The 24,284-nt window shown below is 38.0% G+C and overlaps 3 protein-coding genes and 1 pseudogene across 3 annotated transcripts; 3 read left to right on the forward strand and 1 right to left on the reverse strand.

The window, feature by feature from the left end:
* The first annotated feature begins 1,960 nt into the window (after positions 1–1,960).
* Positions 1,961–3,842, forward strand: LOC141832362 (flavonoid 3',5'-hydroxylase 1-like). Its single transcript, XM_074719865.1, has 3 exons — positions 1,961–2,407; positions 2,482–2,940; positions 3,173–3,842. The coding sequence occupies exons 1-3, from the start codon at positions 1,961–1,963 to the stop codon at positions 3,806–3,808; spliced, it is 1,542 nt and encodes a 513-aa protein (XP_074575966.1). The 3' UTR covers positions 3,809–3,842.
* A 2,970-nt stretch (positions 3,843–6,812) lies between these two features.
* Positions 6,813–15,776, forward strand: LOC141831719 (serine/threonine-protein kinase EDR1-like; annotated as a pseudogene).
* Positions 15,777–16,948: 1,172 nt separating this feature from the next.
* LOC141832553 (uncharacterized) lies at positions 16,949–17,383 on the reverse strand. The gene has a single exon (XM_074720046.1). The coding sequence runs from the start codon at positions 17,324–17,326 to the stop codon at positions 16,949–16,951; it is 378 nt and encodes a 125-aa protein (XP_074576147.1). The 5' UTR covers positions 17,327–17,383.
* Positions 17,384–19,490: 2,107 nt separating this feature from the next.
* Positions 19,491–23,577, forward strand: LOC141831962 (uncharacterized). The gene is made up of 4 exons (XM_074719414.1): positions 19,491–19,827; positions 20,128–21,033; positions 22,771–22,818; positions 22,900–23,577. The coding sequence occupies exons 1-4, from the start codon at positions 19,633–19,635 to the stop codon at positions 23,338–23,340; spliced, it is 1,590 nt and encodes a 529-aa protein (XP_074575515.1). The 5' UTR covers positions 19,491–19,632; the 3' UTR covers positions 23,341–23,577.
* The last annotated feature ends 707 nt before the right edge of the window (positions 23,578–24,284 follow it).

The raw sequence follows: 24,284 nt of genomic DNA on the forward strand, positions 1-24,284 counted from the left end.
ACATGACACATTTCATATAGTAAATTCATATCCACATAGTGAGATCGACATCCATACAATTAAGTAGGTCATATTGAATTTTATACTATATTTTTCATATAACGTATCATTTTTCCTGCATTTAATTAAAATGCACATGACACTGTCGGCTGAGGCACGTGCCTTGTACGTGTCGAAAAAGAGAGAAATTAATCCCGCGGAAAACCTGTGAAAGGAGGAAAATATTTTACTAAGGTCCTTGATTTTTAATAATATAAATTCTATTTATATTCAATTTTATTTGGGCTCTTGTATATTTTTTGGATTAAAAAAACATGACTGAGACGGTCCTGACAAGTGACAAATGATTGAGTCCTTGTTATCAAGCAAATAAAGAAATAAGTGAACAAATTATATTAAACTATAGGACTCTGAATAATAAATATAAAAATAATATTTTAAATAAAAATATAATAATTTAATACAAATTATATTTATTTATTATCTAAATAAAAAATATTAATTAACAAATAGTAAACAAAGCAACATTTTAATTTATTGTAATGTTTAAAATAGTTTTTAATTTATTTTTATTTATTACATATGTACCATGAATATTTTATCAGTGCAATAATTTAACATTGATTAATAATAGTAGGTGCAACTAACCCTAAAAGCACAATATATCATTAAATTGTTAGCACGGGAGAGTTCTCAGTGGAGACTTAATTATTATCACGGGGTATGGATCAATTTCAGACAAGCCCTCGGGAAAAAAAATCCATTTCATCCTTAGTCATTTGATGGTTTGACTAAAAATTGACCCTATGATGTATCTCTTTTCCTAACTTATATGTTGAATGACCAAAACGGTACCCAGAGGACGTCAAACTCTGATGTACCGCCAAGTGCCAAGTTGTAAGAAGAAGAAAGAGGGTAAGAACGAAGGCCAGTGGTGTCCTGATTCAACTGTTCCGACGCTCAAGTCAGATCATAACTTGGAGAAGACACATAAAATGAAGAAGAGAGTATGTTTTTTATTGTTTTCGCATATCTGCACCCACGAGAGATGGGTTCTTATATAGAATTATCATAGAAGAGAAGGTTTCATCTTTGGTAAAGAAAATATCTCATCAGTGGAGATGTCCTATTAGAGGAGAGGTCCCATGGTAAGGAGAATATCTTCTCAATGGAGATGTCCCATTAGAGGAGAGGTCTCATCGTTTGTAAGGAGAATATCTCATCTCCGCCACTATTATAGTGAAAGATCTTATCATCAACGTCTGAGCCGACATCAAATTGCGCTATCATAAATCATGCGCATTAATGGGGCAGATGAGCTATCCCAAATATCATATCATCGCACGTATTCTTCTGACGACCGTCTAACAAGCTGAATGAGAGCGTGAATGGAGCAGAGTCATTTAAGCACTAAATAGGGCGTTAGGTGGAGCTCAGGCAACTTAGACTTAGAGTGTGGTGCTGAGCTAGAGTTGGTCTTTGAGAGAGGTCAGGTGTTAGTGTCCGAGTCAGGTGTGGGTGTTCGAGTGTCGGGGTCCCGAGTTGGTTTTTGAGTCGGGTGTTGAGTCTAAACTGAGCTGGTTTCTGAGTCAGATGTTAGATCTCGAACTGAGCTGATTTCCGAGTCGGATGTTGGGTCCTCAGGATTTACGTAGTTTGAGGAATTGAGTTGGCGACTCGACCACATGGTTAGAATAGGAAGTTTGAGTGTAGAATTCTGATGTGAAATTAGGATATAGCATCGACTACTAGTCCAACGTGTGATCTCCACTCAGATCAAGACTTAGGTATGCCAACACAAAACGAGGTCACACGTTAAATTAGATAGAACAATATCATTCCAATTTTTTTTATTAATTTCGGAGAACTCTGTACTGGTTTTGCTGTCGTATGTTCTTGCTTTTGTTATAAATATCGGTATTTGTCAATGAATTTGATCACCGAGAAGTGTGAGGTTTCCATGGCGGCGGTGATGTTTCTGGTGCGCGAGCTCCTGCTCTGCGTGGCTCTGTTCTGGTTCGTTCGGTGGATAGGGCGACGGGTGGCGGGCGGCGGACGGCGGCTGCCGCCGGGGCCGCGGGGGTTCCCGGTGGTGGGGGCGCTGCCGCTGCTGGGGCGGGCGCCGCACGTGGCGCTTTCGCGCATGGCGGAGCGGTACGGCCCCGTGATGAGGCTCCGGCTGGGGAGCTCGGATGTCGTCGTGGCTTCGTCGCCGGAGGCCGCGCGGGTGTTCTTAAAGACGCTGGACGCGGTCTTCGCCGACAGGCCGCTCGACGCGGCGCCGATCCGGCTGGCGTACGAAGGACAGGACATGGTGTTCGCGCCATACGGTCCCAAATGGAAGCTCCTGCGCAAGCTCTGCAACCTCCACATGCTCGGCGCCGGCGCCCTCAACGCTTGGGGACAGGTGCGTATGCATGCGATTTTAATTTGCGCCGACGTACGCCGGAGTTTTCGAGCGTCCTTTTCACTCTGTGACAGTACCGGCGGGAGGAGGTGGGGCGGATGCTGCAGGGTATGCTGTCGGCGGCCAGCGAGGGGAGGCCCGTGGCGGTGGCGGCCTCGCTGATATACACGATGGCGAACATGATCGGGCGGGTGATCCTGAGCCGGCGAGTGTTCGAGGAGCAAGGGACGGCGTCAAGCGAGTTCAAAGACATGGTGGTGGAGCTGATGACGCTGGCGGGGCAGTTCAACATCGGCGACTTCATCCCGGCGGTGGCGTGGCTGGACCTGCAGGGGCTCGAGGGGACGATGCGCCGGGTGCACAAGCGGTTCGACGCGGTGCTGGAGCGGATGGTGGAGGAGCACGCGGCAACGAGGAAGGAGCGCGGGGGGAGGCCGGACTTGCTCGACGTCCTCATGGAGAGGCAATCGGCGGCGCCGGCGCCGGCGAAGGAGGAGAAGCTGACGCCGAACAACATCAAGGCTCTTCTTTTGGTAAGACAAAAATGGCCTTTTTACTAATTGGTCACGTGCTGAATCAAACTCCTTTCATTTAACACGTGTTTCAACTCATAATAATGCTTTTTACAATTTTAAAATCATTAAAAAAATATTGATAATATAAATATTTTTTTAATCATTAAAATATAACGAGGTACGCTCTTTTGATAATATAAATAAAAATAATAATCATTTAAATTTTCTATATTTTTAATTGTTTTATCAGAATCTATTTACCGCCGGCACCGACACCTCCACTGGAACAATAGAATGGGCGATGGCGGAGATGCTGCTGAACCCGACCATCCTCCGACGAGCCCAGGCCGAGATGGACGAGGTGGTGGGGCGGAACCGGCGGCTCGAAGAATCCGACATCCCGAATCTCCCCTACCTCCGAGCGATTTGCAAAGAGTCGTTCCGGAAGCACCCGTCGACGCCGCTCAACCTCCCTCGCCTCTCCACCCAAGCCTGCGAGGTCGGCGGCTACTACATCCCGCCGAACACGAAGCTCTTGGTCAACATCTGGGCCATCGGCCGGAGCCCCGAGGTGTGGGCGAGCCCGTTGGAGTTCGACCCCGGCCGGTTCATGCCCGGAGGGCCGGGCGCCAAGGTCGACCCCACCGGCAACGACTTCGAGCTCATACCCTTCGGCGCCGGGCGTCGGATCTGCGCCGGCGTGCGCATGGGGGTGGTGCTGGTGCAGTACATGCTGGGGTCGCTCATTCATGCCTTCGACTGGGAGCTGCCGGAGGGGAGGGCAAATATGGACATGGGCGAGACGTTTGGGATCGCTTTGCAGAAGACTGTGCCGGTGGTTGCTGTTGTCAAACCTCGACTGGCGATCGATGTGTACGAACTCTAACTCCTATTCAGTTAGGAGGGTAATCAAATAAAAGAACGATGGATTCTCTATCATGTTCTTTATGCAAATTGCTTTTCCCATGCTTGAAACCGCACGCCCTCTCTCTCTCTCCCATTCAAATGATATTTTTATCCTTTTTTTATTTTTTTATTTTATTTTATATATATATATATATATATATATATTTTAATTTTAATTGATTTTTATTTATTTTTAATTTTTAAATTAATTTTGTTTATTATTTTTTCATTAATACTTATATATATATTTTAATTTTATTTAGTTTTATTTTTAAATTAATTTTGTTTATTATATTTTAAATTTTATTTAGTTTTATTTCTTTAATCAATTTTATTTATTATTTTTTTATCAAATTTTTTTATTTTATATATTTTTTAATATAGGTCAAAATCTTCTTTTTTTTTTAATTATCTTCCTAATTCGACATTTAAAATAAAATTATTGAAAAAAATACAAGTATTATGAAAAAAAAATAATAAATAAAATTTATATAAAATTAAAAAATATAATAAATAAAATTGATTAAAAATAAAATTAAATAAAATTTATATAAAATTTTAAAAATAAAGTATTGATAAAAAATAATAAATAAAAGTGATTAAAAAATAAAAATTAAATAAATTTAAAAAAAATCATATTGATGAAAAAATAATAAATTAAATTAATTAAAAAATAAAATAAAAAAAATTTAAAAATATATGAGAGCTATTTTTTAATAAAAATAATTAAAAAATAAAACTAAATAAAAATTTTAAAAAATAAAAAATAAATAAATAAAAAGAAGAGGATAGAAATGTCATTAAAATGAGAGAGAAAGGAAGTGAAAGGGGAGGGTGCGATGTCGGTGTCGGAGTGGAAAAAAGCAGCGTTCTTTATTTATCTATTGTTAAATAATGGACTGAAGAATTTAAAATTTCATATGGAATATTTTTTTTATCCACTCAAATCAAAATTAAATGAAGCGAATAGAGTGAATTTTCATTCCTCTCTCTCATGTTGAATATTCTCTCCTAACTGTGCTTATCTAACTGTTGTGGATAGCTTTGTTGAATCTCTCTGATAGAATATTAAAAATATTTGTATTTCAATATTCTTATAGTAATTATAACATAATTGTTGTATATTAGAATATATATATTTTATATATTTTAAAATTAATCTGAAAAATATTATATATTTTTATTTTCATTAATTTTAATTATATATTATATTATAAATTCATGTTTACAAAAATACGCCACAAGACTAAAAAAAAAAGTTAAAGAAGTAAAAGTTCAATCAAACAACTGATCAGATTAATTAAAGAAGCATGAGACGTTGCAGCAGCCGCCGGCAAAGGAGTTCGATAACTGAAAACCAGAAGATTTTTCTACCCGTAACGCCCTGTTCAATGGGTGTTAATAACACCCTTCAAAAAAAGAGAAAAAGATGATGTGACACATAAACACGTTTAATGTTTTGAATGCGTTTATGTACCAGTGGGGTGGGCCAAATTATCAAATTACGATTCACTTCCCGGACCCACCCCACATGTATTTTTTTTTTTAGTTTTTTAGTTTTTAATTATAGTTTAAGGTGTTATAACACAGGAGCATTGCGGATGAATCATCTAACAATATCGTATTGGCATCGGACACAAAGTGAGAGACAGCGCTTGCTCTGGCGGAGGCAGACTTAAGACGGAATATTCAATTAAAATAATTTAAAATTAAATTAAATTAAAAATTTTAATTAATTAAATTGATTGAAATTTTAAATTAAAGTTAAATAAATTGGACCGATTAAATATAGCATGCGGTTAATTTGATTTTCGATTGAATTAATTAAAATAATTAAATTTTTTTAAGATTATTAAAAATTTATAAATTAATTAGTGATTTATAAATTTACTTATTTAAAATTTTAAAAATTTAAAAATTTAAAAATTATTTTTTATTTTAATTAGTTTATTCGATTTAATCGAATAAAAAATTATAAAATTAAAATTTAATTGAATTAATTAATTTTTTTTAAAAAAATTAAAATTTCTAAATAATTGAATAGAATTTTTAAATTGAATCGATTTTTTTGATTTAATCGAATTGTTGCTCACTCTTAATCGATTTTTGTTGGTTTAATCGAATCAGTAGAGCCAAATTCAAATCAATTCATTTATTAAATATTTCCCCCTTAAACAGCGCTCAATTTACTGTATTGTGTTTTTTTTATTGTCAATTAACTTCAAATTTATTTTAGGAAATAATTTTATAATGTACAAAATGTTGGTTAAGGTTTATCTTGTTAACTTTCAGTAAAAATAAATTATTTATTATACCGTCTATTTATTTTTAGGGATGTGATCGGGTTCAACTACTCGTGATTGGGCCGGGCTCGGTCTAACTTGACCTGACCGGTTCGCAAAATAGCGGCTGGCTCTGCTTAAGCATCGACGTGGCATTTTCCTCGCCGTCAGATGAGGCGGCGTTTGGAAGGCGGGTCAGTAATTTATTGTTGAAGTTTTTTTTTCCTGTCAATTAACTCTAAATTTATTTTAGGAAATATGTATAAAAATGTTTATCTTGTTGACTGTAAATTATTTATTATAGTGTATATTTACTTTTTCGGCATTTCAGCCATCCATTCAAATCTATGGAATTCCTAAAAGACCAAGTGTAATTTTATTTTATTTTAAAAAATACATTGAATTTTAAAAATATCCTTACTTGATTTAGGTTGACCGATTCGTAAAGTAGCGGCTGGTTCTGCTTAAGCGTCGACGTGGCACGTTCCATCGCCGTCAGACAAGGTGTTCGAAGGCGGGAACGAACGGCATCGAACGATTGCTGGCTGCTCCGCGTAACCATGACACGTGATGCGCACGTGAGGGGTAGTGGTAATTTCAGTAATTTAGTGTTTAAGACGAGCCTTCTTTTGTAACGATGTCGCACTTGGGAGCTAAGAAAAGTAGTCGCGCTCCTTGACGCCGTGCCGTCGTCGTCGAGAAGGAAGGAGAGTAGGCGGAGGAGGTTACGGTGGCGGAGCAAGCGATCGGAACACGATGAAGAACATATTCAAGATCAAGCGGCACCCTCACCGATCCAACGAGATCCCCTCCCCCCCATCGGCGGCTCAGTCGCCGGCGCCGTCGCCCACCGCTGCGGCCGCCCCTTCGTGCGCGGCAGACCACAGGGCCGCTTCTTCCGGTGCGTCTCCGACGATACCATCCCCGGCCGAGCCCCCGCGGGCAACTGCCCCACCCGGGGAGGACCGTCAGGACTACTTCTCGTCGGAGGAGGAGTTCCAGGTGCAGATGGCGCTCGCGATCAGCGCTTCGAATTCGGAGTTCGGGGGCGATTTGGACGGCGATCAGATCCGAGCGGCGAAGCTGCTGAGTTTGGGGAGGGACCGGATCAACCAGGATCGGGAGGAGGGGACGGTCGAGTCGCTGTCACGGAGCTATTGGGTGAGTTCTCCTCTTGATCCTGATTGAAGAAATTGAAGCCGATTTTTGGGTTTTTTGCCAGTCAATTTTTTTTGCAATAACTGAGAATTAAGAGTGAAGTTAGACCTTGTTTTTGGGTGGAACTTAGGTTCATCATTCTAGTTTGACTAAAGTTCTAACTCCTACTTGTTGTTCATATTTGCTTTTATCAGAAGGTACTTAGGTAGTCGGTATTGGGTTTTCTGCTATTGCAAGGGCGTGGACACTCTTGTTTATTGAATTACTTCAAATTTCTCTCTATTAGTTTGCCTTTTAGGGTATTGATGGGTTCTGTGTGCAGGATTACAATGTACTCGACTATGATGAGAAAGTTGTGGATGGGTTCTATGACATTTTTGGTCTCTCTGGCAATTCTGCAAGTCAGAGAAGGATGCCTTCATTAACTGAACTCCAAACAAGAATCGGGGATCTAGGTTTTGAAGTCATCGTTGTCAACCGTGCAATTGACCCTGCATTAGTAGAGTTGGAGCAAGTGGCGCAGTGCATTTTGTTAGGATGCCCTACTACTGAAACTGGAGTGCTGGTTCAGAGAGTATCTGAAGTGGTCATGGATCATATGGGTGGTCCTGTTAGAGATGCAAATGACGTGCTAACAAAGTGGATGGAAAAAAGTACAGAACTACGAACGACACTTCAGACGAGTTTGCTACCAATTGGCTGCATAAGAGTAGGGTTATCCCGGCACCGTGCTCTACTCTTCAAGGTTTGTTCATCTGTTTTTCATGTATAGTTTGCTTTTGCAACTTCAATATATCATTTGCGAAATTTATTGCTATTTCATTGGACTTGGTATATATTTTTGATAGTACTTATAATCCTATTTATTTATTCATACTATTTATTTGTTGCTACATGATAATCCAGGTTCTTGCGGATAATATTGGCATTCCTTGCAAGCTCGTAAAAGGGAGTCATTACACAGGCATGGACGATGATGCTATTAACATAATAAAGTTGGATGAAAGGTTTGCGCTTCCATATTCTTTCTCTTGGTGTTGCATTGATTTTTTGTACACTAGCATTACCTTCGTGACAATGTGGAATCATTTTCTATCAGATTTTATTCCTTGAATGAATTTCATATGTAAAATAGCTGTAGTGGCCTATATAATCTGACAATACCTAAAATTGTTGTATGGGTGGTGATTTTTTCTACAATATAAAATGGTCATAATGAACTTGAAACACTTACATATAACCTTTGGCAACATGATTTGCTTAAGAAACTAAACATGCGGTAAAACAACTTTGTATAAATTCACTGACAACCAACAACTGATTTCATCTAGAAAAAGGTATCACGTTTTATCAGAATGTATAGAAGTTATCTCATTTGCCAGAGCTTGACTCATAAGAACAAGAGATAATAGGAAGTGGGGATACAAAGGCAGAGTACCAGCAAAAAAATCAGTATATCAAGCAAAATTAGCAATGAGATGCAGATGATTGCTGAGCGGCTTTGCAAAGAGCAGGAAGGTGGAGATCTGTAGGTTCTAGGAACATGATTTGATACCCAAGAAGTAGATGATTGATTCCAAAAGTTATTGCCAAAACTATTAATAAAGGTTATTCTAGGTTGTCTAAAGTATACTGGTAGAAGAAGCATATCATTAGTATGTGCTGGATTATCTAAGAAAGATATGCTATCTACAGACAGGCTCAATGTGAGAGCGTCTCTTGAGTTGGACTAGGAGAGTTTGGTACACTGAGAGGACCGAAAATGTTAGCAAAATGGAAAGTGGGCAGAAGCTAGCGAATAAGCCAATAGCCTTTTGAGAATGGGTAACCAAGAAAATATACTAAGAGATTGGCCTACTTACTTGCCACTTCTTTGTGATATTTGATGAACAAAATATGCACAACCAAAAATATGCAGCGGTAGAGAGTAGTGAAAGCATTTTGATCATACAAAATGGAAGAAGGCTTGCAGTTTTTAGTTAGGATTACATCCTCCCAATATTGTAATGGCACATCAATATGGTATGTGCTATCCAAAGTAAATGTTGTTTTTTGAAACATTGAACAAGATCAATTTGTCATATGTTTGAGGATCAAGATTACTTATATGCTTGCACCATGAGTAGACATATAGGGAGTAAAACGAAAAAAAGGAAATGTTCACATGCAATGCCTCTTTGGAGAATTTTAAGATATGCTAATTATTTAAATGTTCAAAGGCCAATTTGTAGCAGGTTATTGGATCACGATCGCTGATATATTTATACCAGGAGTAGACATACAAACATGAAAACAAAAGGAAATATATTTGTCTCTATGGAAAATTCTAACAAAAGCATTTAACAGAGGTATAGATCAAAACACAAGGAGGAAAAGATGGAAAATCATAGATCTATCTAACCAATACAACCATATATTAAATATTATTCTTTTGGTCAGAAACAACCCACTGCAGTGGGTATTTATTATCATTCTTGAATTTTTGTAATTGAAGTTTAGAAAGTCTTTAGACTCCAATTTTAAAGTGACATGATTATGACCCCAAATTTCTTATTCACCTAAAGAAATTGCTGTATTGACTTGATTGTTGGCTCTGCCAGGGTAGGAAAATGCAGCTGCTTCTTGTTGGCTACATAGACATGGCTGTCAACATGGCTTATAATCCATTAAAATTCACATTACAGTTTTTATTTCAATGCTAATCTCTATGGTTCTGTACTAGGGAATTTTTGGTTGATCTTATGGCTGCTCCTGGCACTCTAATCCCAGCTGATGTACTCAGTCTAAAAGATACTTCTTCCAAACCAAGCATAAACAAGAGAATGAGCTCTTGGGCAAGCATACCAGAGGATGATTTTTTCAACAATGAACTGTTGCACCTTGATGGTGAAATTGGCCAATCCAGTTTCTTCCTTGGATCATAATAAAACTGTTGATAACAGAACAATATATGAAAGTCCAATTGCAATATCTTCAGTTCTAAGTGATCGTAATGGTGAATCCTCTACAAGTAGTGGAAGTAATCACGTGGAAGCATGAGTTTGTCTATACAAAATGGATCTGATCAATCTACATCTACCAGTGTAACAACGTCAAAGCAGAAGGGAATAGTTGTTGCTGCTTCCATGGATGGAAATAGTTTAGGCAAAGCAAAGGTGAATGCTAATTTTAATCCACAAGATGCTGCTGATGTAACAAACCTTTTTGCTGATCTGAACCCATTTGGAGAAACTGTAGTTGCAAAAGCAGCTCCACATCCCAAAGTTGCTGGTGGTGCAAATAGTGGATACCAGAGACACAAGGAAAATATTGCTAGCGGACCTGGAAAATCACAAGTTCCATTGGTTTGGAAAGGGCGTTCTGCTTGTAATGAGATTTCTAGCACAAAGCAGAACAATTTGGAGTCATCAAATCCACAAAAGAATTTTGTACACCAAACTTCATCTTCTAAAATGCCCAGCTCTGCTGCAAAAGCATATTCTGGAGTTTCAACTAATGTTGCAGGTTCTTCTGCCATTTCAAACTCTGCTGTAGTTATTTCTGAAAACCAAACTCGTAGACCTTCTATAAATATGGGTTATCATTTGTCAGAATATGGTCAGACCAATAATGTTTCAGAAAATAATATGCACCATAAATTGGACAGGAGCCGTGATGTTCAAGCAGATAAAACACATAAAAACCTTCATCATCAGAAGCAAAGTATTTATTTAATGACAACAAAATGGTTTAGGATAACAGCCAGTTAAATGTATTGCAGAAACAAGGGGAAAATGTTGACAGAAACATGTTCATCAAAAATCATGATAGACCCACAGAAATAAGTATGAACACTGTTGATCAAGAATCTTCAAGTTCCTCCAGCTGTAACTCCTAGCATTTATGAGGAATCTTCAAATTGTTCACAAGTCAGGCTGAGCAAGCTTGATCCTGTGCTAGATGATGTGGCTGATTGGGAAATCCCCTGGGAGGAACTAGTAATTGGAGAGAGGATTGGTTTAGGTACTTGTTGAACTTATGTTCCCCCAAAAAATTCAGTTTAATCATAATTGTATAACTGCCTTTTTTATTGTCATTATGGCTCACTTTATGGAAGTTACCTTGTGTTGCATTTACTTCTATTGAATGTACTATTGCTAATTGATCGGAGTTCCTTCCATCCCAACTTAGTTATCGGACTCCAAGATATTGTATCTTATGTTTCTATGTATCTTTTCCTTCTTACCTCTGATTTCATATTATTTATTTTGGCTGTGCGAGATGTTGCTTCTTTTGTTAACTCAAATTCCTATTCATATTTTATATTGAGTACATTGATAAATCTCTCGATTTTACCTATTGCTAGGTTCTTATGGAGAAGTGTATCGTGCTGATTGGAATGGAGAGGTAAGTTGTCTTTTCAGTAGCATCATCATATTAAGAACCATGTGGCATATTATGCATATGTTTCCTTGTATATTTCCATTTGCCATATATTTTTATTGAATTTCAAGATTTCTGTGGTCGGTTATGCAGTCATTTTAATGTTTGTTTCTGGTTTATATGATTGATGATGGTGTATAATCAACAAATTTTGTCTGGTGCTGGTGTGACCTGGCATCTTTTCTACCAGGTTTAGCTGTAGATGTAGTACTGCTTTATGAGAATGTTGCACTGACAATAAGGGAGTTTAAAAATGCAGAACAACTTAGGTTCATTGTCAATCCAAATTAGATTACACACACACACAAAAAACGATGTTTATCTCAAAGAATACAAATAGATTTAAGCTATGATCAGTTTGTCTTCTGTATTATGAAATGACTTATAACCTGGCCTTAGTCCAGCAATGCATTTGCTTGAACTCCAATAATATCACTATATTACATTTATGAAAAAAATTGAAGTATATTAAAAGATGCATGTATGAATAATAATTTTAATCAAATGTATAAATAGCAGCATATTCATGTCTTGTTCTTTTCTATTCTTTATCTTTATCTATTTTAAGATGTCAACAAAACTATACAAATGTTTGATTATTGTTTCATTGATTTTGATGAGAGAATAAACAAGAGTAATTTGCTTTAAAAATTAAAAACATGTTTTATCCGTTTCCTGCAGTGGAAATATTCCTTTTGATACTTTCTATAGAAGCGACCTCAAATTTCATAGGAGTATACCTATATTAATTTCTGATTATTTAAAAAAAAAAAAAGTCAGATTGCAAAACTTCATTGCTGTTTGGATTTCTTGTTGAAATTTTATCAATTAATTTTGGTGAACCTTTTCATATAAGTTTAAAAAAAAAAACTGCACCATCTAGTGGGCTATTGTGAAAGAGTTAATCGAGGTTTTGGATAGTAAATTGTAATGCAAACAAGAAAACATATTGGTATCAAAATTGTATCTTTATCCTTCTATTGTGCTGCGTTAAATTGACTGTCATAGAAAATATTGCTATGCTTTGGCTCTGATAGTATTGTTTTAAGTTGCAAACTCCAACTGCACAAGTAGCTTTGGGCAAATTGAGGGGCCAAGTGTGAGTTATTAACTTTAACTTGCTTGTGTTTGTACCTTGATCCAGGAAGTAGCTGTGAAAAAGTTCCTGGATCAGGACTTCTATGGGGATGCGTTAGATGAATTCCGCAGTGAGGTATATAGAGGTTATTTACATATGTGATTGTTTTCACTATCTATTGTTTTTTTGACCCTAAATTTGATACCAGTACTTGTAGTAATTGGTTTTGTATTTGTCTAGGTTCGAATAATGCGCAGGTTGCGCCATCCAAATGTTGTTCTTTTTATGGGTGCTGTAACTCGGCCTCCTAATCTATCTATTGTTTCTGAGTTTCTTACAAGGTTTGATATATTGGTCCTTTCTTTTTAATGTTTGGCAGGAAATTGTCCTTATTACATATGTCTAAAATAATTCAACAATTAAAGTAGTTTTAATGGCCAAGGAATTTACTACTCATAGCCAATTTAAGATTGTATTATCTTTTTCATTCTTGACTGGAAAACACATTGAAGAATTCTATTGATTAATATGGTACAAGCTGGTTATTATTAAACAAGGTGTAAGGAGTTGGATTGCATACTGATGGATGATGAATCTATATTAGTCAACTGGGCTCACTGATTGAATTTGTTCATATTCAACTCGATTTATTTTACATGCTCATGTATTTATGTTTTAAAATCTATCTTCCTTTGTTCATACAATAACTAGACTGGTGGAATTGAAATTTCAGAGGAAGCTTGTACAGGATGCTTCATCGCCCTAATTGTCAAATTGATGAGAAGCGCAGGATAAAGATGGCTCTTGATGTGGTACGAATACTGAATGTTTGTATCTCAATCTTTTTGTTTGCATCTTCTTGGATACTTCTCTGATAGTTTTTGTCTCAGGCTAAGGGAATGAATTGCTTGCACACGAGTATACCTACCATCGTCCACCGTGATCTTAAATCACCCAATCTATTGGTGGACAAGAATTGGACTGTTAAGGTATATCAATCTTCAAAACACTGAATTGTTGGTTGTCGTCAGTTAATCCAGTTGTGGCTTGCGTAAGTTAACTAGCTAGAATGTTCTACCCAACAAAGCTAAAATAGTATATTCCCATTACAAGTTATTATCAACTTTAGCTGACACAAGGTGCTATGGTATTATTATTCTTATTTTCTGCTCTTTGTATCCATTCAGTACACACTGGCTTTAATCACTCATACTATTTTGTACATCATTATGTTTCACTTATCCACTAAGCATGATACAAAATTCAAAATGACATGGCTGATTGAGTACCATTAAACAATATACAGTTTTAAGTACCGGTTGATGAATAATTTTTCATTTATATTGCAATGCTTGTGAGAGTTAAGCCCATATAGTGTTAATTCATCCAATTTGAATTTTCAGGTGTGTGATTTTGGCCTGTCACGCTTGAAGCATAGCACATTTCTATCTTCAAAATCTACAGCTGGAACAGTACGTGGTTATTATTTTTGATGCTTTATTCATGGCTTCTAAAGTTTTGAATTCATCGGAAGCACTTTTGTTATTAGCATAAGAGTAGAATATAATGAATTTGTGTAAAAGGGTACAGTCTGTCTGCATTCCACATACTGTCAATTAAATTCTGTAGAAACTTATTATTAATCTTTCTTGTTTCAGTTTGCTTTCTAATTTTTGTCTCTTCAATTTGATAGCCGGAGTGGATGGCGCCCGAGGTGCTGCGCAATGAAAAATCCAATGAAAAGTGAGCTTTTTCTAATCCCATCATTGCTTAATCATTTTTTAAATACAATTTGCAGCTTTAATTAATTCTATTACAATGTGCGTTTTAGAAATCATTCTGTAAACGCTATAGCTTTCTCCTATGTTACACACTTGTGCCACTAATTAGTTATCATTCTGCTTTTGAACTCCAAGCCTAGCTCAAACCGACATTAATTCTACCTGAACTTGAGTCTTAAAACATAGTAATATGATCCAGATTCTTAATTTTGAAAAGTTTATGGGGATTTAGGCATTAAGCAATTCTACATGTTATCAATAGAATATTCACACCCAAGATTTTAGTAGGGGCGGGCCTTTGAATCCCTTGCGTGCCATGAAGAGGATGAGAGCGACATGAATTTATGATGAGAATGCTAATACATTTTTTTTATTGCTCGTTTGGCATTTAGATTACTTAAATGTATACCTTTTTCGTAGTATGGCTTAATTTTGGTGTATCAGGTGCATATCAGATAATATATGGTTCTTGCTTTTATCTTTGCAAATTTGCGTTTTCTACAGATGCGATGTATATAGCTTTGGAGTGATCCTGTGGGAACTTGCGACCCTGAGGATGCCGTGGAGTGGAATGAACCCAATGCAAGTGGTTGGGGCTGTTGGATTCCAGAATCGGCGTCTTGACATCCCAAAAGAAGTCGATCCTCTAGTTGCAAGGATCATATGGGAATGCTGGCAAACGTAAGCATTAACACTTAAATTGAACATGATTTTGCTAGCATAGTCAACATTACGAGTAAACACAACGGCTGGATGTTGATGCCAATTCCTCTTGTCTCATGTACCTCATCCATTTCGATATATAAATGCTCTATCCAAATAGTTTCTCTTGGCAGGGACCAAATGAATCCCTGCTATATCATATAGTCTAGAAACAGTTTTCTAAAATTTTGTCTGAATGACTTATCGTACCAGGGATCCAAGCTTGCGCCCCTCGTTTGCGCAACTGACAACCGCGCTCGAGTCCTTACAGCGGCTGGTGATTCCCTCGCAACAGGAGTCAGAAACCCCTCTAGCACCCCAAGAGATCTCAGTGAACTCAACCCCCTAAGTATTTGCAGTGTACATAAGCATATACACCTCCATGGATTCTGCCATTTATGCAGTGTTTTTTTTTTCTTCATGGCAGTGATTGTTTGTAAAGTGCTTGATCATGTCGATAGCATCGCAAAATCGAAAACTTTAAAGGGAGTTGATATATATCTATGTATTCGCTTTTCTCGCTCTCTTTTTGTTTTGTTTGCCGGCCGAAATTGGCCAGCTTAATCGGATACCCTGTAGGAGAGGTAAGAACATTTGTTACTAAACTGCATCTCTGTTGTTGAAGCATTGTACGAGAAATGTATATGTTGTTCTATGATGACTTTGTAACTTGACTACTACTTGATTCTTTCATGTCGCTTGCTCGGGTGTATCGGTTCAACTTTCGGGCTGTGTTTATTCGAGAACAAGTGAAGGCTTCATTCTTAGCTTTGTTATTGTTGCCATCGAGCTCACCATTGCCTGAGTTTGCGACGGTCTCTATCTCATAGATCAAGAATATGATCGCAAATAAGGTGATTCGAGCCGAAGTCAACAGCAGAAGAGGTAGAGAATGGTGAGTGCCACTAGACTTCTTGTCTCACCCTTCATTCTTAGCTTGTCTATTGTTAAGGTCGACAAAAGGCTGGATTACTTGAATTGCTCTTTCTTTTCCATGTGAACAGTGATTTTTTACTTTCCTCTCTCGGAAGAATCAAATCTACTAAAAAAAATTAAACTAATTTTATTGTCAAATTGCATTTGTTTCGTGCATTTAAGAATGTTTATCTAGCGTTCACCTACTTTCATGGGGAAATTGTGTTCATTAGGCTAATCATTTAGGTTGGAATAGAGGGGTAAATGAGTCAAGTCACTCACGAGTTATTCAGATATCGTCAGTAAAAGGTGGAATCCGTCACTCCAGCGATTCTACACGATCAATCCCACGACTATTTGTGAGGAGATAAATCGGAAAACTGCAGTTGGTCACGACGGAGAAGGATATTTTTCGTTGAAATTTGATTTTTGTCCACTTCAGGGCAACATCTGCTCCGTTGTAACCAACTCAACTATGCATCGGGAGCAATCGTTTGATCTCGATTCAAAACAAACTCGTTTGATTAAGTTAACGAGTCAAGCTTAACTTGATTTTGAATACCAAAATATCATTTGAGCCGAACTCGAATTTAGTAATATCATTGAGAAAAATCAACTGAGCCAAACTAGAACCTCTTAAGCATAGTTGAGTTCGATCACATCCCTTAAGTTCGAAGAAGATATACACAAATTTCTCCATTACTTTTCAAGTCAAAACCTGGTTGACCACTCAAGGCCTTAAAAGTCAAAAGCTTGTTCAGAGCTAAGACCTAGTCGATTCTTCAAAACGGTGCCGGCGATGATCCCTCCTCCGACTTCATCTCCGACCTTTTGGCCGGAAGGTCCACCGACCTCCGCCGCAGCATCTGCCTCATCCCGTCGACCACGCGCACCGCCGGCGGGCTCGAGCGCAAGCTCCGGCAGAAGGACACGTGCGCCGCCACGGCCGCCTCCATTCCGCCGCCGCCGCCACCCTTCTTCTTCTTCTTCGCCGCCTCATCCCTCGCCGCCTCCGCGCACAGCCCGCACAGCCACCTCCCTGCGAACTCCGCCTTCACCCCGCCGACGTACTCGGCGGTGCAGTCCTCCGCCAGCCCGCAGCACTCGCACTCGGCGCCCTCCACTTCCATGATCAAGTGCTCCGCCCGATTCAACTCCATTCTCGCATAACAGATAATTACGCGAAGACAGACAGGGATGAAGAGGAGGAGGAGGATTACAATAGAAAAAGACGACGACGACGACTATATATAAAATTAAGTGGAGAAGATGAATATTTATATATATATTGAGAGAGATATGATGATGATTGAAAGGAGGAAATGAGATCGATGTAGATGGTGATGTTGGAGAGTTTTATAGGAGCAATCAAGCCGCCTTAAATTACTCCATGTTCCATGGGGAAATGAGAGGAAGGTAGGTTTTAGTGGGGTAGACCCAACTGTGTTCTTGGCGTTTTTTTTTTCTATTTTTTTTTTTCTCTTTCAGAGGAGGAGGAAGACGTAATTGGGTTTATTACGATGAAATAAATTTATTAAAATAGATAAAGATTGAATCTTAATTTTTTTTATCGTGGATAATTTTTCAATTTAATTAATTTTTTATAGATGATCGTGGGATTGATCGTGTGGGACCGTTGGATAGCAAATTTTATTTGAATAAAAATAGAATTCTTATTTTTTCCTCGTCTATGATCGTGAGATCGATGGTGTAAAGTCGCTGGAGCGATGAATTCCACATTTTTATTAAATAAAGAGTTCTTAATTTTTTATAATATAAATATTTAATTTTTCGAATTGATTAATTTTGAAAGTGATCGATTCGACAAATGAAAGTTTTTCATCAATCGTCAGTATAAATTGAGAAGTGTAAATGGTGCGTCGATCCATAATCAATATTTCAGGATTGTCTTTCCACTAAAAAAATTTAATCCGTAATGTATCGTAGTTAAGAATCAATTCGTGAATGTCTAATTAATTACAGAAACACTTTGTCATTACATAGTGATTCAACAGGACGCTCTTTCTCTTCTGTAAAAAAGTAGAATCCACCACCTTAACAGCTCCACATAGTCGACCTCACAACCAACGGGACGCTCTTTCTCGCATCTATATTTGATGTTTAATTACCTTTATTTGTATAATCTAAAACAGGGCCTTTCTTTTCATTATTATTCAACTAGTTTTTATCAAATTAAAAAAATTTTAATTAGCATTTAAGCACTTTTAATTAATATTAATATAAAGTGTCTAGCAGAGTTGGAATTAGGATATTTTTAAAATTTTTTAAAAAAATAAGGCTATTTTTTATTAAATTTTTTTACTATACTTTGTAAACAGAGTGCTGATTTATGAATGCATCTTGAAGTTTTAATATTGTCATAATATCCCTTTATGATTTCCCTATCTTATCAAAATGCTCCTTAAATTGATCATGTTGTAGTTTTTTTCCCTTTAACTAAATTAAAAAAATGAGATGATTTTTAATGTAGCATTTCAACATCACTAATTGTTCAAATGATATATGCACGTATGAGCTGAGTAGATTTTTAACTTAGTTAGAGCATCATATTAATAACGTGAAAGTCATAGATTTAAGATCTATATGGGTTATTCATATTTTAATCTTATGTTGTTTATATCGTTTGTTTGTCTTTAAGGCATAGTTGAATTGGTTAATGTGGAACAGACTTACTAAAGTGGATAAAACTAAGATAATATTATCTTCCATAGTAGGTAATTGTAACTTTCTAATTTGTCTATTCACGTATAATCGTGGAGCGACTAATGATTTGGAAAGCATCTTATCTCTTAGCAAAAGTGGAATTTGCCACCCTAACGACTCACACGATCAGTCTCACGACCATATGTGAGGAGGTAACTTGAAAGTTATAGTTCACCACAACGGAAGAGGACATTGTCTCGGCTTCGTCGATAAAATATCTTATTTTTTCAACAAAAAATAAAATCTGTCATCTTAGCAACTTCATACGATTACTTCCACGATCATTTATGAAGAGGTAAATTAAAAAGTTATAATTGACTATGATGGAGATCTTATCTCATACCATATGGTATGAAAATCTTATTTAATCTTTCATTTACACGCGTCCTGTTACTTGAACCCTGTTCATCTTGTAACTTAAGCTGTCCCACTATGTGAAGAATATCCACGTGACTCACGTGCTGTTTCTCCTAAGGGCTTCTGTGAGTAGTTACTTAGCGCCAGCGGAGCAGCGTATCCTATTTATTTATCTATTTATTCATATTATTATTATTATTATTATTATTATTATTGTTATTTTTTAGCTCACGCCCAGCGAGGGAGAGGAGCAGTTGGAAGGAGGCGCTGCTCGGCGTCGACCGAAACCCTAGCGCCGGGAGGAGGGATAGAGATCGCTCGGTTTCGGTGGCGGATAGGGGATCTTCTGTTGGGCTTCCCGACGGTGGAGGATTCGGTGGATCGGATGGCCGAGAAGGACGGGCGGAGCGAGAGCAGTAACTACACGTCGGAGGACGAAGGCACCGAGGACTACCGGCGCGGAGGGTACCATGCCGTCTGGATCGGGGATTCCTTCAAGCAGGGAACCTACGTCGTCCAGGCCAAGCTTGGCTGGGGTCACTTCTCCACCGTGTGGCTCGCGTGGGATACCGTCCACTCCGTAAGATCCCCTAGAACCCCACCTTCTCGTCATTTTTTCATCACGTCCTTTGGGTTCGCCATTCTTCGTTCTCACTGAAATTTAGCTGTAATTTCTGGCGAATCCCCAGATCGCCCAAAACTCGCGACCCTGCAGCTCCCGAATGCAATAAACTTCTAAAAGTTTTGATCTTGGCAGGGAATATGATAAAAGTTTGTATATACTGTATATTTATGCATCGGAATCATCTGCGTGGATTTATTGTTTTGTTTAATCGTGGAGAAAGCCTTTCTGAATTATGATTCACATTGGGCGTTGCAGCGCTATGTAGCGTTGAAGGTGCAGAAGAGCGCACAGCACTACACAGAAGCGGCCATGGACGAGATTAAGATCTTGAAGCAAATTGCGGATGGGGATCCTGAGGACACTCGCTGTGTGGTGAAGTTGCTGGATCATTTCAAGCATTCAGGGCCAAATGGGCAGCATGTGTGCATGGTCTTTGAGTTCCTTGGAGATAACCTTCTCACGCTTATTAAGTACACCGATTATCGGGGGATGCCACTCTCTAAGGTGAAGGAAATCTGCCGCCATGTCCTTATTGGGCTTGACTATCTCCACGGGGATCTTTCTATCATCCACACTGACCTCAAGCCGGAGAATATCCTCCTCATGTCTAGCCTTGATCCAGCCAAGGATCCTAGTCGATCGGGTGCTCCACTTATCCTTCCCAATGTTAGAACCGAAGAGCGCCCACCAATGTCTCCTTCTTTATCGAATGGCGACCTTACAAGAAACCAGAAGAAAAAACTCAGGAGGAAAGCGAAGCGTGCAGCTGCTGCTACATCAGGAAGCTCAACAGCCACTGCAGGGGAGACTGGTGATTTAGAGGATAAAGGAGATTCAACAACAGCATGTGATGGTGGTGGTGCGGACGCGTTCAATGGAGCATCGCAGGGCTGTAGGAGAGGAAGTAAGGCTACAAGGAAGAGACTGGCAATGGAGGCAGATCTCAGGTGCAAGATAGTTGATTTTGGAAATGCATGTTGGACGTATAAGCAGTTTACTAGTGACATCCAGACAAGGCAGTATCGGTGTCCTGAGGTGGTTCTTGGGTCTAAATACTCGTCCTCTGCTGATTTGTGGTCATTTGCCTGTATATGTTTCGAGCTGGCCACGGGAGATGTGCTGTTTGATCCACATAGTGGCGATAATTTTGACCGAGATGAGGTGAGTTCCATGGAACTGTCAATTTGAATTCTCAATTGTTCTGTTCTCTATATTCACTATGTCAAGTAAAACAATAGTTATGCTACTACTACTGCTTCCTCAAGTTGATTATTTGTGTTAAATTATCGGTTCAGGCTTTTGTTTTAACTCCTAACACTGAAGAACGTCAATCATAGAAATATTGATAAACCAAGTCATTCTTCCAAAAAAGAGAGAAAATCTCCAATTTATTAGATTGAGTATGATTCCTGGTAGAGTAAGTGGTAAAGGAATGGAAAGCCTTATATTGTATGGAAAATAGTTCATTTGGGTTCAGTGTCAATCTTTTTTTCTTCTTCTGCGATTGAACCAGAATTTGGAATTGTAATTCCCTTGTTCCTTATTATTTGCTATTAGTCAATGTTTGGACTTTGAAGCTAAATAACACATTCTATTCCTATTTGGAATTGTGTAACTTTACTGTCTTCCTGCAAAGAATCCATCTTTTTGTTTCTCTCCTTCATATTCCCTTCTTTATTGCTCTCATTTGGTTCCTTTGCTCAAAATCTCAATTCTTTTGGAAGAGATTCTTGTAACTCTTGCCTGCTCGAGTAGAGAGAGCATCACACTTGGTTATTGTACCTTGTATTTTTCAATCACAAGATATTTAGGCTGCGTTTGGTTTGAGGGACACGAGAGACAGTGACAAAAATACAAAAATACAGAAGACAGTCGAGATAGTGGACAGAATATAAATTGTATCTGTCTCATGTTTGGTAATACAAAATACAAAAAATACAAAAACAGAATCTCTAACTTAAAAGACTAAGTTACCCTTCCTAACCCTGCGTTCATATAGCCCGCCGTCCATTTCGGCACCCCGCTGATCGCCCTGCTGATCGACCAGGTGGTCGATCAGCTGAGGCTGATCGACCAGGTGCGCACCACGGAAGGTGCGAACGGCGGCGCGTGAAGATGCAGACGGCGGCGCCTTCCTTTGACGAGTCAGGTGGAGGGTGCGACCAGTAGGCGACGGTGGAAGATGCAGACCAGTAGGAAGATGACGGAAGATGCAGACCAGTAGGCGGAAGGTGCCTTTGACGGTGCGAACAACAAAATTGCGGTGTGAAGATGCAGACCGAGGGTTTTGTGGGTAAAATGAGAATTTAATTCTTCTGTCTCCGTGCAAGTTGCGGTGTCTCCGGAAACTGGATGGACACGAATTTGGGTTGCATGGCGACAGAGACGGAGACAAAACTTTATTTTTTGTACCTGTCTTTGAAAATCAAACGGGGACAGAGACAAAAAAATCTAATCTGTCTCTGTATTTATGTCCTGTCCCTCAAACCAAACGCAGCCTTAGAGATCATATCTGGTGATGGAGTGGGGTGTTTTGCATAACACATATTTACATTCCAGATTACAAAATCTAATTCAGTTAAAGCTTAGCTGTGATACAGTGCTTGCTCTTCACTGAACAAATCATTTTGCACTGCTTTTGATGGAATGCAATGTAAAAGCAAGTGGCGAAAACTTCAAATCCTTTTCTTAGGCATTTACAAGATCATTTTAAGATATTCAAATATTTATGGTGCTTTGGGTTTAGATGACCTTGAACAATGCTGCCTCCTAGCATTTGAACAAAAACATGAGTCTGTGCAAAAAATGAAAAAGCTTGTGCACTTCTGATCAATAACTACACGTCTCACCATTTCTAACTGACTGAAGTAATCTTCTCGATATTTTCTTTTTTCGCAGGATCACTTGGCATTGATGATGGAACTACTAGGGATGATGCCCCGCAAAGTAAATACACTCTCTCAGAGGCTGTTTCTTACAAAGTTCACTATTTTTTTTCCTCGATGGATAATCTTTTGGTCTTTTCAGATTGCCTTGGGCGGACGATATTCGCGCGACTTCTTCAACAGGTACGGGGACTTGAGGCACATCCGGCGGTTGAGATTTTGGCCTCTCAACAAAGTTCTTTTGGAGAAGTATGAATTCAATGAACAAGATGCCAATGACATGGCTGATTTCCTTGTCCCAATATTGGACTTTGTTCCAGAGAAGCGTCCCACTGCTGCCCAATTACTTGCTCATCCTTGGATCAACGTTGGGCTGCGGATACGCGAGCTAAGTTCGCCGCAGTTGGATCAACCCCACCCTTCAGCAGATGCCCCTGCAGAAAAACAGAGGAAAGAGAAGGATGAAAGGGATGCAATGGCAGTAGGATTGGGTAATATCGCCATTGATGGCTCTTCAAAGTCCATAAAAGATCCTCAACCAAACCCTAAACCATCCAAGGGAAGTATCTCTGCTTCTCGATAGCGAGACCCTCTCAGATCCCAGCAAGGCTTGTCTCACTTATTCAATCCACACTGTGTGTGTGTGTTTCCATGTGTAAAATGGAGAGTTTTTAGAATGAAAGCTTTGGATGTTTAGTTCCTTCACCACAGAAAAGACACTAGTCTGCTGGAGAGTTCTTGCTCTGTTTTGTTGAACATTTTTTCCCTGTATGAAATTTGTCATCAAAGATGGAATTGCTGCTAGTTGACTTTTCTTGAACATTCAACTTGAATTTTGTGTGTTTTTTTAATATTAGGACGATTATTTTTTAAGAGAAATGATACCTTACAGGAAAACCTAGTATGATATACTATAGATTTAGGTTTCACATTCATGTAGTATAGTGTATCATATTGTGTTTTTATGTTGCGTTTTCACGTAGTGTATCATTTCTTTATTTTTATATATTTAATTTTATATTAGTTTTATATAGGTGAGCATGGATATGAATTCAATTTTAATTTGAAAATTATAAATTTTGAATAATTAAGAAAGATATTATTATTTTTTTATTTTTAATAATTTTTATTTTTAATTTATTTTATTAAATTATTATCGTATTAATCTTATGCTATGATGTGTATAAAATATCTCAGAATTTAATTTTAAAATAATTTCTTTCTTTTTAATTTAAGTCAAATCAGATCAATTTAAATCCAACTTGATCAAAAAATTTCGAATTAGATTGCGCATCCAACTTAGATTTGATTCAAATCTTAAAATTTTCAATCCTAATTCGATATTTTTCTAAAAAAATGATCTTTACTTAGTTATAAAATTGAATTGCTTGATATAATTTTTATTAGCAAAAGTTTTGGTGAAAGTTACTTTAATTATAACAATTTTAATTAACTTAATTCTATTTAAGTATTATATTAAAATAATTTCAACTAAAATTATTTAGAGTTGTTTTGGAAATAAAAGAA

Source organism: Curcuma longa, chromosome 7 (genome assembly GCF_044706935.1).
Source record: "Curcuma longa cultivar G26 ecotype Majalengka, Jawa Barat chromosome 7, ITB_CL_G26_1.1, whole genome shotgun sequence".
In the NCBI taxonomy this organism is placed as follows: Eukaryota; Viridiplantae; Streptophyta; class Magnoliopsida; order Zingiberales; family Zingiberaceae; genus Curcuma; species Curcuma longa.